The sequence below is a fragment of the Leptonychotes weddellii genome, chromosome 16 (assembly GCF_054177405.1).
Source record: "Leptonychotes weddellii isolate Sample4059 chromosome 16, ASM5417740v2, whole genome shotgun sequence".
Classification (NCBI taxonomy): domain Eukaryota; kingdom Metazoa; phylum Chordata; class Mammalia; order Carnivora; family Phocidae; genus Leptonychotes; species Leptonychotes weddellii.
The window spans coordinates 41,430,796-41,445,714 of record NC_138384.1 but is presented as its reverse complement, the minus strand read 5'-3'; the positions used below and the strand labels follow the sequence as shown (position 1 = coordinate 41,445,714).

The 14,919-nt window shown below is 43.0% G+C and overlaps 1 protein-coding gene across 1 annotated transcript; it reads right to left on the bottom strand.

The window, feature by feature from the left end:
- Positions 1-4,935: 4,935 nt before the first annotated feature.
- Positions 4,936-14,448, bottom strand: LOC102744893 (cytochrome P450 2G1). Its single transcript, XM_006747580.1, has 9 exons — positions 14,269-14,448; positions 13,525-13,687; positions 12,013-12,162; positions 10,641-10,801; positions 10,215-10,391; positions 9,132-9,273; positions 7,450-7,637; positions 7,191-7,332; positions 4,936-5,117 (listed from the first exon to the last, which is right to left on the bottom strand). The coding sequence occupies exons 1-9, from the start codon at positions 14,446-14,448 to the stop codon at positions 4,936-4,938; spliced, it is 1,485 nt and encodes a 494-aa protein (XP_006747643.1).
- Positions 14,449-14,919: the final 471 nt, after the last annotated feature.

Below are 14,919 nucleotides of genomic sequence, written 5' to 3'. Positions count from 1 at the left end.
CACATACAAATGATTCTTGGGCCTGAAACACTTCTTACCAAGAGAGAAAGAGCCTACACAGCCTGTGCTGGGCTTATCACTTGGGCTAGGAATATCTATTCCTGTTTAAGTTCAATGAGTACTCCTTTGTTCTGCTTAAGCATACGGCACCCAGCCAACCCCACTGCTATATCTGTCCCCACAGGATGGGGACAGGGTCTTTCCATGTGGCACAAGAGAGGTGTGCCAGAGGTGAATTGCCCTGTGTCACCTGCTAGAAGAGACCTGCTAGCCATGAGGGATGAATGGGCACTATTAAAGCTGATGTTGCTGTCTCTCCTCTATGTCAATTCACCATTGTTCCATGCAGTACTTGACTGTATTGTATTTTCCTTAGCAACTCTGATACCAAGATGCAGTTGGCAGAAGCGTTTGGACTTCTGTTCTTGGTGGTTGTAATGGTGATGATTTTTCCCATCCTTCATGTAGTTGGAGTCCTCTCCTGGGATTGGTAACTAGTGCATAGTGTTCTGCTCCCGTGGTATTGATAACCAATGCATGCTACTCTGCTAGAAAATGCACATGTGGATTATTAATCTTATTTTTGGCTTTATAAACACAGTTGAAATGAACATCCTTGTGTTTCCATCTTTGCACCCTTTTCTAAAGTGTAACTGTTGGGTCAAAAAGTATGTACAGAGAAGAAATTTTTAAAACTAGAGATAATTAGACAAATCACAAAAAATTAGAATTTGACTTCAAAAGTAATAATTTCATTGTTTAAAAAAAACAACAACAACCATGAATTCAAGGGCAAATGCATCATGAAATCCCTTTATCCAAAACCAAGAATAAAGGTCAGCATCTTCATTACATGACAAGTTTATAGAATCAATGAGAAAAATTCTGAATATAGAGTAGGTACATGGGTGAGGGATATAAACTGACAACTCTTTAAAGTAGAAATGTTAGGATAAACACACAAAAGTCCTGTCTCATTACTAATCAAAGAAATAAAAACCTAAACCATAGTGTGTCACCTTTTCTTGATCATTAAATTGACAAATTTTGAGAAGAAAGACAATGCATATGCTAAGTGAAATAAGTCAAGCAGAGAACGTCAATTATCATATGGTGTCAGTCATATGTGGAACATAAGGAATAGCATGGAGGACATTAGGAGGAGGAAGGGAAAACTGAAGGGGGGGAAAATCAGAGGGGGTGATGAACCATGAGAGATCATGGACTCTGGAAAACAAACTGAGGGCTTCAGAGGGGTGGGTGGTGAGGGGATGGGTTAGCCTGGTGATGGGTATTAAGGAGGGCACATATTGCAATGAGCACTGGGTGTTATTTGCAAATAATGAATCATGGAACACTACATCAAAAACTAATGAAACACTGTATGGTCACTGACATAATAATAATAATAATAAAAAGAATGGCAACACATGTGTCTCATGAGGGAGCAGTGTGGGAAATTCTGATAAGTAAATGATAAAAACCAAACATGAAGGTGCTAAGGACATGACAGATATGGATAGAGAGAGCCTTTCACACACTGCAGATTTAAAGTCCCAAGATCTCCTGGACAATCCAATAAAGAATTCGTTTTGTTTTTATTGATGATCCATCTAACTGCCCAAGGGCAGAACCAGCCTTGCTGCCAGTTTGTCAGCAGCCCACTCAAGAAAAGAAAAATGGGGCGCCTGGGTGGCTCAGTTGGTTAAGCGACTGCCTTCGGCTCAGGTCATGATCCTGGAGTCCCGGGATCGAGTCCCGCATCGGGCTCCCTGCTCGGCGGGGAGTCTGCTTCTCCCTCTGGCCTTCCTCCCTCTCATGCTCTCTGTCTCTCATTCTCTCTCTCTCAAATAAATAAATAAAAGATCTTTAAAAAAAAAAAAAATGAAGTTCATAGTCTCCACATTGCCTAGTTTTTCCTTCTGCCTCTATCATCTTTGTTCTATAACTCTGATTTTTGTTTTTGTTAGATGAAACCCATCTAATTACTGGTTTTCCTTGATACCAGTAATTTATGTGCTGGACTGTGAGCCATGTGGTCAGTGACTGATTCTCTCCTGGTCACCTTAATGTCAGCAGATCCCAACAGGGTGCAGGACTGAGGGCAGGAATGTGTCTGGAATGGCTGGGTGCCTTGTGGCCCTGGGGATGTCTCCTCATGAGAGAAAGTGAAGGGTCTTTGAGGGTCTAGAGCTCTTCTGTGCTTCACTCAGAGGGAGATGAGCAATCTTTTTCCCTATTTCATGTATTGGACTTGCACACAGGAAAATCCTGCATAAGATTTTCACAGCTAAGAATGTGTTATGACCATTGGTCTATATACTTGCTAAATGTATTGGTAGCTCTAAAGACTACTCATGGAAAGAGTGGTAGGGCTATAATGATGTGTGTTTGGTATGTCTGTGTCCGTGGTGGGCATGGAGATGTGCCTCCAGATCCCCCTTTGAGAACTTGATGTTCAGCTGCTAAGAGAGCAGTGAGCTGACAGCCTCCAGCCGCAGCACTGTCAGGATCCACCTCAGCTTGGAGCTGAGTCCACACTCTTCCAAGAAAGCCTCAGAGACTGAGGACAGTTGGGACATAGGGCATGACAATTTGTCCCCAACATGAGACACCCCTAAAAGACAATCTTCAATCTCGATGTACTTTTTGATGGAATGAGACTCTGTCAGCTCTGCATGGAGATCTGGGTCTCTTCTCACCCAATTTTCCTTCTTTTTTCATTCCACAAGTGTGTCACGTCTACATCTGGGTTTGAAGACCCTTCTGACCTATTCTGTTTCTTCCCTCTCTTATCATTCACAAGCATTACCCCTCCATGAAATGCTTGCCCTCCTAACTTCAACTTAGCCTCTGAGTCCCAGAAGACCCAATGGACATATTGTGTGTAAGGAATGACATTTGTTGTTTCTTGCCCACCCCATCTCAAAATCCCTTCCAATTTTGGGAGAATCTCCTAATGTGAGATTCTTGGTCAGGGGCAAGGCTTTGCACCACAGCAGCTAGAGGGACCATTTATTCTTCCTCACCAAACCCTGAGCCCTAAGGCTTTAACATGTGATTGACTGGATAGTTCTGCCTGAAACTTTGAATCATGAGGAAGTAACACAAAATCACAAATACAATCAGGAAGTTGTCCACAGTGGCGGCAATGGGTCAAGAGTCCCACAGCCATGGTTCAGTGTCCAGGGTTGCAGGGGTCACTGGGGGGACAGTGGCGGCAGCAGCCCCTGGCTGTTAACTCTTTTTTTCCCTGCTCATATTCTGAGCCCCGGTCTCCAGAATTCACAAAATAATATGAACTTATTGATAAACTCACAGCAGCCAGCAGCCTTATATACTTAAGTATCCACAGTCTGTTCATGTTCCCTAAAATTACAAAGCCAACTCTTATGGGGGCTCATGTACCTGGAACATATGAGGTTAAGAGAGAGATTCCAAAGGCTGAGGTCTCATCCCTGACCCTCTTTTTCCCCCACCCCACATCCATTTCATCAGCAAACCCTGCCAGCTCCATCTTCACAGCAGATTCCAAACCCACTCACTTCTCCTTGCCTGTACAGCAGGTATCTCTGCTTCCCCACCCTCAGTCTATTCTTCATGCAGCAGTCAGAGTTTGCTTTTAAAATATGTCAGTCAGTGTATGTCATCCTCTGCTCACCAGGAACCGCCATCTCATTCAGACTAAAAGCCCAGGTGCTTACTGAGGTCCACGAGCCTCCACACAATCTGGCCCTTTAATGCCCTGCCTTCTTCCCATTTCCCCTACCCTTCCTCCTCCACCCCAGCCACAGTCTCCTTGTGGGTTCTAGAACACACACGCACAGCCTCCTGCTTTACAACTCTGCCATTTTTTATCTCCCTGCCAGAAACACTCCCTTCCCAGATACCTGCATAGCTTGTTCCTCCAACACCTTGTGAGATCTACCCTGTCCCGATCATAATCCCAATCCTGGAATCTCTGCTGTTCTAACATACTCTATCATTTACTTATTTATTATGTTTATTCTTCATTGTCTACCTCTCCCACTAGAAGGAAACTCCGCCAGGGCAGGAGTTTTGATCTGCTTTGTTCACTGATGGATCCCAAGTACTTGAAGAGGGTACTGGTACATGTTGGGTATTCAGTAAACATTGGTTGAATGAAATGAAGTATGAAGGAAAGCTTTCATCCACTGAGCAAGTTGATGGAGTTTGGAAATAGAATAATAGAAGTTGGGGTGGCTGAACTATTCTTCAAAATGGAATGGGGAGAATTTGGAACTGGGAGTTGTGAAAGAAGTGCCCTCTAGATCAGGAAGGCAGGTTTAGAGGGAGAGATGATTGATGGGGGTTGGAGGAAGGAGCCAGCAAGATGGTTGAGAATGGAGGTGGACCATCAAGTGGAAAATCTCTGGTGGTGGATTGCTAGGAAGGATAAATAGTAACAAAGATGTCTAAAAGGTCATTTTAAGTAGTTTTCTATGATGTACAGTGATGGTGCACGCAACACATAAGAAGCATGCTACACGCAACAGCCTTGATACCCTGGCGTCTTTTATTTTGTGTGGAAGATGATAATCAGGGAGAAGAATGGAGAACTACATTTGGGTCACTATCACATAAAGACATAGAATCTACAACAAGAATTTGGTGGAGACGAGAATCACCCGTAGAGGGGAACATGAGAACACAAATCCTCCAGATTGTTGCTGAAATCTTGAACAGCGCATTGCTTTTCCATTGAATGCAGCCGATACACATCTCTGTATTTGCAGGTAACCTCCCTGACCTGCAGTCCCATGACAGTAGGAATAGTGCCTTCTCTTAGAGCTGTTGTGAGAATTTAAGCTGTTGTGAGCTCCTCTCCAACTTAGAGGAGATGAGGTGGTGCACCTGTATCCGTGAACAGAACTCTGTTCTCCAACGGTTCCTTCAGCGCCCAGTAGGGGGCGCTCAGCGGGCCTTGAGGCAGAGCTCGTAGGTTGGAGGGATGTTGCCAAAGCCTGAGACCCTGGGTGTGATATCAATGTCAGCGGGCGGCACCAGCGGGTGTAGAGAGAAGTTCTGAAGGATGGATGTGAAGTAAAGAAAGAGTTCCATGCGGGCCATGGCCTCGCCCAGACAGATGCGCTTTCCTGTGGGCACAGGGGAGGGTGGGAGGGCTGCTCATATCTGTACTGGGATCATGAGGGCGTGGGGTGCGTTCTGGCCCCATCGCTCCTCAGTGCCCCCCTCAGCATCCTTGGGGTCATGATAAAACCTGCTTTGTAGGGGTTACTATAAAGACTCAGTGGGCTTTGCTAGGATCTGCCACTTATAGGGTCTCAACACATGGCCCCTATTTCTCTGATGGCTTGATTCCATCAGCTCCCAAGATGGAATGCTTCTAAAAAATCCTCGAATTTGAAGTTTCTGTTCATTTAAATTTCTCAAAGGTTTATCAAATGCCTGCTAGGTGCCAGATGTTGGTGAGGGGAAACAAAAATAGAAAAGAAAGCTCACCCTTAAATAATGTTTACTATTTGTTGGTCACCCTTCCAGTGGTTTGGAGAGATGGATCTCCATTTTACAGGCAGAGAACGGAAGTAACTCACCTATGACTCCACCTTTTGTAAGTGGTGGGGTGGGGCCCTGTTTCCTAACCACTGCACTGATTCAGTGTGGCTTATACTTAAAATACTATTCTAAGGTATTATGTCATGGGTCACAAGCTACTGTTCATTAGGCAAATTCACCTGCTGCCTATTTTTGTACTGCCTGCAAACTGTTAAAAAAGAAAACCAGAGGGGCGCCTGGGTGGCTCAGTCGTTAAGCGTCTGCCTTCGGCTCAGGTCATGATCCCAGGGTCCTGGGATGGAGCCCTGCATCAGGCTCCCTGCTCAGCGGGAAGCCTGCTTCTCCCTCTCCCACTCCCCCGCTTGTGTTCCCTCTCTCACTATCTCTCTCTGTCAAATAAATAAAATCTTAAAAAAAAAAAAAAAGAAAAGAAAACCAGAGGCCCCAAATGGAGTAATTTATGTTAGGCCCAGTCATCAAACCAAGCTCAATATCTAACCTCCCCCAGAAATGTAGTCTTAACCAGTTAGTTGGGAATTTTTTGATCAGCACCAATGAAGTGATCTGTCACATGGGCCCTCTCCACCCCCTAAAGGAAGATGACATAATCCGCCTAATAAGAACTTGCCATTTGCAATGACATGGATGGAGCTAGACGGCATCATGCAAAGCAAAATAAGTCAATCAGAGAAAGACAAATATCATATGATTTCATTCATATGTGGAATTTAAGAAACAAAACAGAGGATCATAGGGGAAGGGAGGAAAAAATAAAACGAGACGAAATCAGAGAGGGAAACAAACCTTAAGAGACTCTTAACTCTCGGTTAAAGGCATTAAGGAGGGCATGTGATGTAATTAGCCCTGGGCGTTATATGCAACTGATGAATCACTGAACTTTACCTCTGAAATTAACAATATACTATATGTTAATTAATTAAATTTAAGTTTAAAAAACCCTGCCCTTCCCCTAGGGGAAGGTGACCTTGCCTATAACAATCCTTTCTTTTCTTTTGCTAATAACTTCTTGCCCACTCTCCTCCCTATACAGACCTTCTATTTCTGCAACTCCTGAGGCTCCCCTCTACTTACAGATGGAATGCTGCTTGATTCATGGATCATTTAATAAAGCCGATTATATATTCAAATTTACTCAACTGAAGATTTGTTCTTTAACAAAACTAAGGATGCTTTTCACATCTTCAAATAGGTGAAAACGATCAAAAGCAAAATAATATTTTGTGACCTGTGAATTCGATGAAATCAAAATTTCTATGTCCATAAATAAAGGTTTTTGGCATCACAGTCATTCTCATGCATTTTCATACTGTCCATGGTCACTTCTGCGGCATAAGGGGGCAGCTGAATAGTTCAGACTGCATAGTTCAGACTGAGACACTACGGCTGATGAAAACTAAAATATTTTCTATTCGGTCCTTAACAGAAAAAGTTTGCTGATACCTGTTTAGTGCTATACCTTTTCTAATTATCAGAGTCAATGGTTCTAATAGCCCATGATTCTGGGATTCTGGGAAATAGCATTCAACTTCCCATTCAGACCTGAATGTCAAATACAGACCAGTGATTGGGGGGGTCACATCTAGCATGTTCCTGGGGTGGGAGTGGGGGGGACTCAGACCGTAGAAACCTACCAGAGGAAAAAGGTACAAAGGCTTCATTCTTCTTGAAGCGGCCCTGCTCATCCAGGAAGTGTTGGGGATAGAAGGCATCTGGGTAGCGGAAGTATTTGGGGTCTTTGAGGACAGAGCCAATCAGGGGGAACACATCAGTGCCCTGGAGTGAAAATGGGGACAGTTAGGAGAAATCTGTGTTGGAGGGTGGGGTCAAGGAACCAGGAGGAGAGAGGAGTGAGGTGGAGGGAGAAGTGATAACAATGAGAACCAGCTCTACCTTGGGCAGAAGGTAGCCTCGGAAATGAGTGTCCCGGATGACATTATGGGGGACACCCATGGGTACAATATCTGTCAGTCTCTGTATCTCATGGATCACAGCATCTGTGTAGGGCATCTTGACTCTGTCGTCCACACTTGGGATCCGGTGTGGTCCAATCACCTGGTCAATCTCTTCATGGATCTTGGCTAGAAGGGGCCAGAAAACAGCCAACAAGGACACAGGAGGTGTTTCTGGAGGCCAAGGCTCAGCTATGGGTTTGTACCGTTAGTACCTGTGGATCCTGAGGGAGCACACTATATGTGTTTGCATTGCCTCTTTATTCTTAACACCTGACACATTGGTGGGGTGCTCCCATCAGACCACGGGGAGACACGCAGCCTGGAGCCTTGAGTGCCCTCTGGGATGTTTGGTCTTTATCTTGAAAGCACTAACGAGCAGGGCAGTGTCCTGGTTCCAGACGGGCTGTGATACACAGATTTTTGACAGGATGGGAGAAAGGTACAATACATAACCAGGACAGGATTGAAGCAAGTGATAGCAATTAGTAACAGAAATTAAAAACACTATTGGTGCAGTTACCCCTCCCTGCACTTCCTGGATGAGTGACTCTGAGGCAAATAACTTTACCTTCTGAGCCTCTGTTTCTTCATCTTCCAAATGGATGTGATGGTCCAACAAGCTCATAGAGTTGTAAAATTTACATAAAATCCAGCGTGCAAGTAACTACAACAGTGCCTAGGCACATAGCAGGTGTCCATTAAATATCTGATTATTTAGATACTTCGTTATTATTATTATTTGGTAAAACACAACTTAGACAATGGAGGAGGGGCTAGAAAAGTCTGAGTGGAAATAAGTTAGTTTCTCCCATTGTTTATACAGGGAAAAATTTGTTGGCTTGTTTTGAACTGCATTAGAAGGGAGAGATGCCGAAATTGGGGGTTTTCCTTAAGGAAGGAATGAGTTCCTCATCACTAGAGTTACCCAACCAGACCAGATTGCAATTTATTGGAGATGGATTCTACTGGATTCTGGCACTATAGTTGGCTAAATAATGTCCATCAAAGATACTACCTCCTAATCCCTGGAACCTGTGCATGCTACCATAGAGGACAAAAGGGGTTTTGAAAACATCATCAAGTTAAGGCTCTTGAGATGGGGAGATTATCCTGGATTATCCAGGTTGGCCCTAAATATAATCACAAGTGTCTGTATAAGTGGGAAGCAGAAGGGTCAGAGTCAGAGGAGATATGACAACTGAGGCAGAGAGATTTGAAGATGCTACGCTGCTGGCTTTGAAGATGGAGCAAGGGTCATGAGCCCAGGAATGCAAAAAATACAGCTCTTGAAGCTGAAAAGGCAAGGGAACTGATTCTACCTTGGTTCCACCCAGTGAAATCCTGTGTGGACTTCTGAAATCCAGAACTGTAGGATAATAGATTTATGCTAATTTAAGCTATTAAATTTCTGGTAATTTTACAGCAGCCTAGGAAACTAACACAAGCACCAAGTAGAAGATTAATTAAATGGACTTCTAAGTCAGAGATTATGAGATTCTGTAGATTGAGATTCCAAAGTGTGAAGAGTATAAGGCCATGGGGTTCTACGGTTTCAAGATTATGTCTTCTTCTCCGTTGGGAATGGGAGTCACCTGGTAAGCAGCTCAGGTGGACACTCACCTTCCACCTCAGGATACTTCATCATTAGCAGCAATCCATAACGTAGTGTAGAGCTCACAGTCTCTGTGCCAGCAAAGAATAGGTTGAGTGTGGTCAAGACCAAATTCTTGAGATTGAATTCTGTGTGGGGATTATTTGTATCCTGAAAACGAGAGGGATAGGACATAGAATCACCTTCTTCTGTCTTTATCTTCTTATTGTCACCCTTTGTGAAAACACAATAGATGGTTAAACCAAGTGACTATCTGGGAGAGGAAACAGCCAGAACAAAGGTCCTGGGGCAGAAATGTGTCCGGTGTGTAGAGGAACAGCAAGGAGGAGGCCAGTGTGATTGGAGTGGACAGTGGGGAGACTGGGAAGAGAAAAAAGTAGAGATTTGAAAGTTCTAGGACATTAAGCTATGCAATTATAAAATTCCAAGTGCTGAGGTTTGTATAACAAAAAAATCATAAATTTCTAAAATTCTAAGACTCTATGATATAGAAGTATTAAGCTTCTAAATTTCTACATCTTTAAGACTTTTAAGTTTAAAGCTTAAACTCTTAAGTTTCTCAAATTCTTAGTCTAAGCTTCTCAAATTCTAAGACTGTAAAGACTCATTCTGGTTTTCTGTATTTGTAAGTCTCTGGCAGTTATAATCACAAATGATTTAAAAAGTATAAGTTTTAAGTATCCTTGCTCCTAAAATTTCTAGATTCAAAGTTTATTTTAAAAGCGTAAGAGTGGGCGCCTGGGTGGCTCAGTCGTAAAATGTCTGCCTTCGGCTTTGGTCGTGATCTCGGGGTCCTGGGATCGAGCCCCACATCGGGCTCCCTGCTCAGTGGGAAGCCTGCTTGTCCCTCTCCCATGCCCCCTGCTTGTGTTCCCTCTCTCGCTGTGTCTCTCTGTCAAATAAATAAATAAAATCTTAAAAAAAAAAAGTGTAAGAGTTTATGCATGCCTTTACAGTTTCTATATCTCATCTATAAATAAAAGTCAACCATGTGAAACAGTGCTTGTTTCCAACATGTTTGCAGGTTAAAATTGCAGGTGCTAGGGAATAGGATGATGAGAGAGAAGGATTGGGGAAAGGGGAAGAGGTACCTGGTACATCTTGATGAGGAAGCAGTCAATGAAGTCCCGAGGGTTTTGTGGGTCAAGAGATGCTTCGTTGATCTTCACCCTAGAGGCAATGAAGTCCTTGAGTTCTTCTACCAAGTAGTAGATGCAATTGTGTCTTCCTGGCAAATATTGCATGATCCCAGAGTACATGTCATATAGCTGTGGGGAATAGACAAAGGGGGTTTGTCAGCAATGGGCACCTGGGGCCAACATAGGCTGAGTCTGGAGTCAGCTAGCTGGGCTCAACATCCAGCACTGGGTCTGAGGATTGGGTGAGTCCATTTGTTTCTTGGAGACTCCAGGTGTATTGTTACTTGACTCCCAGGGTTGTGGGGAGGATTAAGTGAGGTATAGGCAGGTACTTAGTTAACTGAAGTTGGCGGTGGGCAGGGAAGTGTTGGTGGGCACCTGTGCCCAAGGTGTGCTCATCTCAATGAAACTCTCATTGATCATCTGCAGCAGCTTCAGGAACTGCTTGTCCTCATAATCAAAGCGGCTTCCAAAGACGACAGAACTGATGACGTTGGAGACAGTGCGGCTCAGGAAGAAGGTGGGTTCGATGGGAGAACCTGGATGGTGGAAATTGTCTAGGTTGGAGACAATGATTAGGAGCACAGGATGGGGAATCATTCAGTCATGGATACGAGTCCTGACACCACTGCTTAATAGCAAGTGTTAGTTACTTCATTTTTGTGTTTTGAGTCTAGATTTTCCAGTATGTAAATTGGTTTAGTAACCACTAAACCTGAGGCTTCAATATAATTATCCATGTGAAATGCTTAGCACAGTCCTTGCCATGTAGTAAGCACTCAAGAAATGCTGGTGGAGTTTAATCATTACTTTTCGGTATTAGTATTTAACTGTGTTTGTGCTGTAGAGTCACAGATTTGGGAAAGAAGTCATGGTATGGGACACATTAAAAAAAAAAAAAGGATGACTGGATTCCATATATCTCTATCAATGATTCTATTTGAGCTATTAAGAAAATTCTACCCTTGGCCTCAGCTGCACCATCTGAAACAAGGATGCTGGATCTGGAGACAATGCTCATATTCACAAATACACAATTTTGCAAATAATTTCTGGGGTACATAGATATTCAAAGCCTTTATGTAGACTGTTTAGTTAGCATCCATGAAGCCTAAAAGAAAAACTCTGATTTAGAGAAATTTATCTCTCTGTCTATATCTTATCTATTCCTCTTTGTATTTCTTAGCTGCTGTCTTTTTTCCTCTAAATCCCATTGGTTCCAGACCTTATTTGGAGGCAGGGATTGGATTCCTTAAAAAATATAATCAAATGGGCATAGAGTTTCAGATCTGCAAGATTACAAAGTTCTAAAGATCTGTTTCACAACAATGCAAATACACTGAAAAAGACTCTTAAGAATTGTTAGAATGGTAAAATTTTATGTTGTATGATTTTTATGACAATTGCATGTATGTATTATATGTATACATAAGTATGCAATTAAATTTCATCCTGTCACCAGAAAAAAGCACTAATTTACATATTGCAAAAGTCTGCACATGATTTCAGGGGCTCACAAAATCCCTGAGATCCACTGATTAAAGCTTCTGAACAAGTGGTCTCTAAGGGGCTTGCATGTTAACTTTTAACATGGAACCAGGCTAGAAATCTCAGTAAACCCTTAGTCTTTTTCATCCTCTCCCATTCTAGAGCTTTCTCTCACCAAGGCCCATCTTCTCATGACTGAGCTCTCTATAACCATTCAGTTACCTTTTAGCCCTGCCCCATGTGCCCCCACCCCACCCCATACCCTTGGTTTTCCGTAATTCCTCTAGTAAGAAGCCAGCCTCCTCCTGGATCCGCTCTTCAATGCTCCGCTTTCCCATTCCGAAGTCCCGAAGAATGGTCAGGGAGAAGCGTCGGAGGATCCTCCATCGTTCTCCATTAGCCAGAGCTACACCTGCCAGAATCTCCATGTCAGCCTCCTGCCTCCCCTTCCCTTCCTGTGTCCAACTCTGTGCTACACAAGGATGGGGACAAATTATGAAAACTCTACACTCTGGTCTCAGGGAAGCCCCTCCCAACCTCCCAGGCTTGATGGAGAGACTATGGTTCCCTCTCTAAAGCACCCTCAAAAACAGTCTAGGATTGAGATGAAGGGAAAGGAAATCAAGCTAGGAATGATTCAGGGAGATCAAGGAGAGTATCTTACAGGATAAAGACCTAGAACTGGATAAATAGGAAGGCTGGATGCGTAGGAAGGTGGAGGGAGGTGGATGCATAGGAAAGTGGAGGGAGGTGTAGGTAGAATGCCATTTACAGTACCTTGGAAAGAAGAACTACTTTTATCTTCTATACACCACTTGGATTCTCTAGATATATGCATACATGTACATAGAAGCTCACGCCTGTACATCACTATACCTACCTTGTAGTAAGAAACATTTAGAAATTACCAGATGTGCATGGATTGATAATTAATGTTTGGAAATTTAATGAAATTATTTCAGTGGATTAATGAATGGAAGGAAGAGTTTTTTGACTGGAATAACTGATAGATGGATGGACAAAAGACTCAATGGATGAGTAAAGGGTTAATGAATAGATAGTTTGAGATGAATGGATAAATGGTTGGAAAGATTTATGGATTGGAAGATTAATTGATGGGTGAATAATAGAAGGGTTAACAAATGGATGGATGGAATGATGGATAGATGGGTAAATGGAGAGTTAATTCATAGATGTACAGATAAATTAGATAGAAAGATATTTGTATAGAAAGGCTAATTAATAAATGGATTTTTTCGTGGATGTATGGATCAATAGAAAAGTGGATAAATGGAATGGAATAGACAGGGATAGATAGATGGATGGAAGTATGGAAAGAATAGCATGAGGCTTCTTGGAACTGAAGGGTGTGAGCAGTTAAAGATGGATGTATAAGACACACTAGAAAGATATCTACCTAAATGGAGGTGGCAGAGACCTATGGGTTGGGTGTGTATGTATGTATAGAGAGATAAGAAGTAAGGTTGGCTGAAAGGGCTTCAGTGGGTACACAGTGCCACTAATCCATTAAAAACAGAAGTAATGCAGCAGATACTCAAGAGTCAGATGGTTTGGGTTCAAAACAAAATGGTTCCACTTACTGTGTGATATTACCCAAACTTTCTCAACCTCAGCTTCCTCATTTGCAAAATTAGTAGGACATTAATAGTTCTCTCAACGGAGTCAATGCAATGATTCATACAGAGTACTTATCAAAGAACCTGGGACATAGGAAGTATATTATAATCATTTTGTTGTTGTTGTTGTTACTTACCATGACCTTGGAAATTTCGCTCTATTGAAGCCAGTTTTCCGCGGCCACTGAACTCATCTGCTCGGTCTACCAGGGCCTCCTTCACTGCCTCATGTCCACATAAAACAACTACTGGCCGGGGACCCATGTACACAGTGAAGACTGGGCCATACTTCTCCTTGAGCTGGGAGTAAAGGAAGACATAAGAGGAGGGAGCTGATTGGAGCACCAAGTATAGATCAATTGAGGACTTTAGGGTGGGAATTTCAAGAGGGTACAAATGTAGGAATAACAGATAAAGGTGAGTCTTGGTCTTGGAAGGACTATTGAGAAAAAGGCACAAATGCCTTGGCTCCTGTGATCCTGGGCAAGACCCCCCAAAGTCTCCAAAAGCCTTAGTTTCTTCATCTGTAAAATGGTGGACCTCGATGAGTTGGACTCCAAGATCTATGCTTCTCTTTCTGCAATGCTCAATTTCTAGAACCCTAAGATTTCATGATACTGAGTGTCAAAGTTCTAAGTCCATGAGTTCTTGTGTTTAAGTGTGTAAGGTACTACGACTCCAAAGTCTGAGATTGTGAGAGTCTTAATTTCCAGTGTGCCAGGAGTCTGTGTTTCCAAGCGTTTAAGATTCTGGAATTTCAGTATTCATAGGCTTTATGAAGTCTGTGTTTCCAAGAGTCTGTGTTTTAGATGTTACAAGGTTATACATATGTCTATAGAATTAGTTGCTTCCAGCTCTGTGAGAGGAGTCGTCAGACTTACCTTCATGAAAGACTGAAAAGTGGCATCGGTACGGACTTGCAACACGTTCCCCAGGAAGGGTATTGGTGTGGGCCCAGGGGGCAGCTTCCCCCCCTTGTTGTTCCGTTTCCAGGCAATGAGGATGAGTAGACAAGACAAGGAGAGTGCCAGAAAGATGGTGAAGGCCCCTCCTAGCTCCATGGTGTCAGGTTGAAGGGTTGTGTCCAGGGAACCAGATCCTGCTTAAATATGTTCTGAGAAATCAGCTGTGCAGAAATCTGAACACCCTGAGATTCAAGTTTTCCGGGTATGGATGCCATTAGAGAGGATATTGCTTTATCTGGGGGGTTGGTTATATAACTTGTAATCTCCCACCTGAATAAAGATGGATTGAATTCACCCAGGGAAATCCACTGGGGCCATCCCTCTTTCTTCATATTTCTAGTCTCTCAGCTCAACCCCTAGTTCAACATGTCTTGGTAGAATGTGGGAGGCAGTCTAGCTGTAGCTAGACTATTGTATTCAAGAATCAGACAATCTGGGTTCAAATTTCAACTCCACCTCTTCTTCATTGGTGAGTCACCTAACCCTCTTGGCCTCAGTTTCTGGAATCTGTCAAAAATAGGGTAACCATATTATTTTAGAAAGTCTTGGTAAAGAACAAATATGACT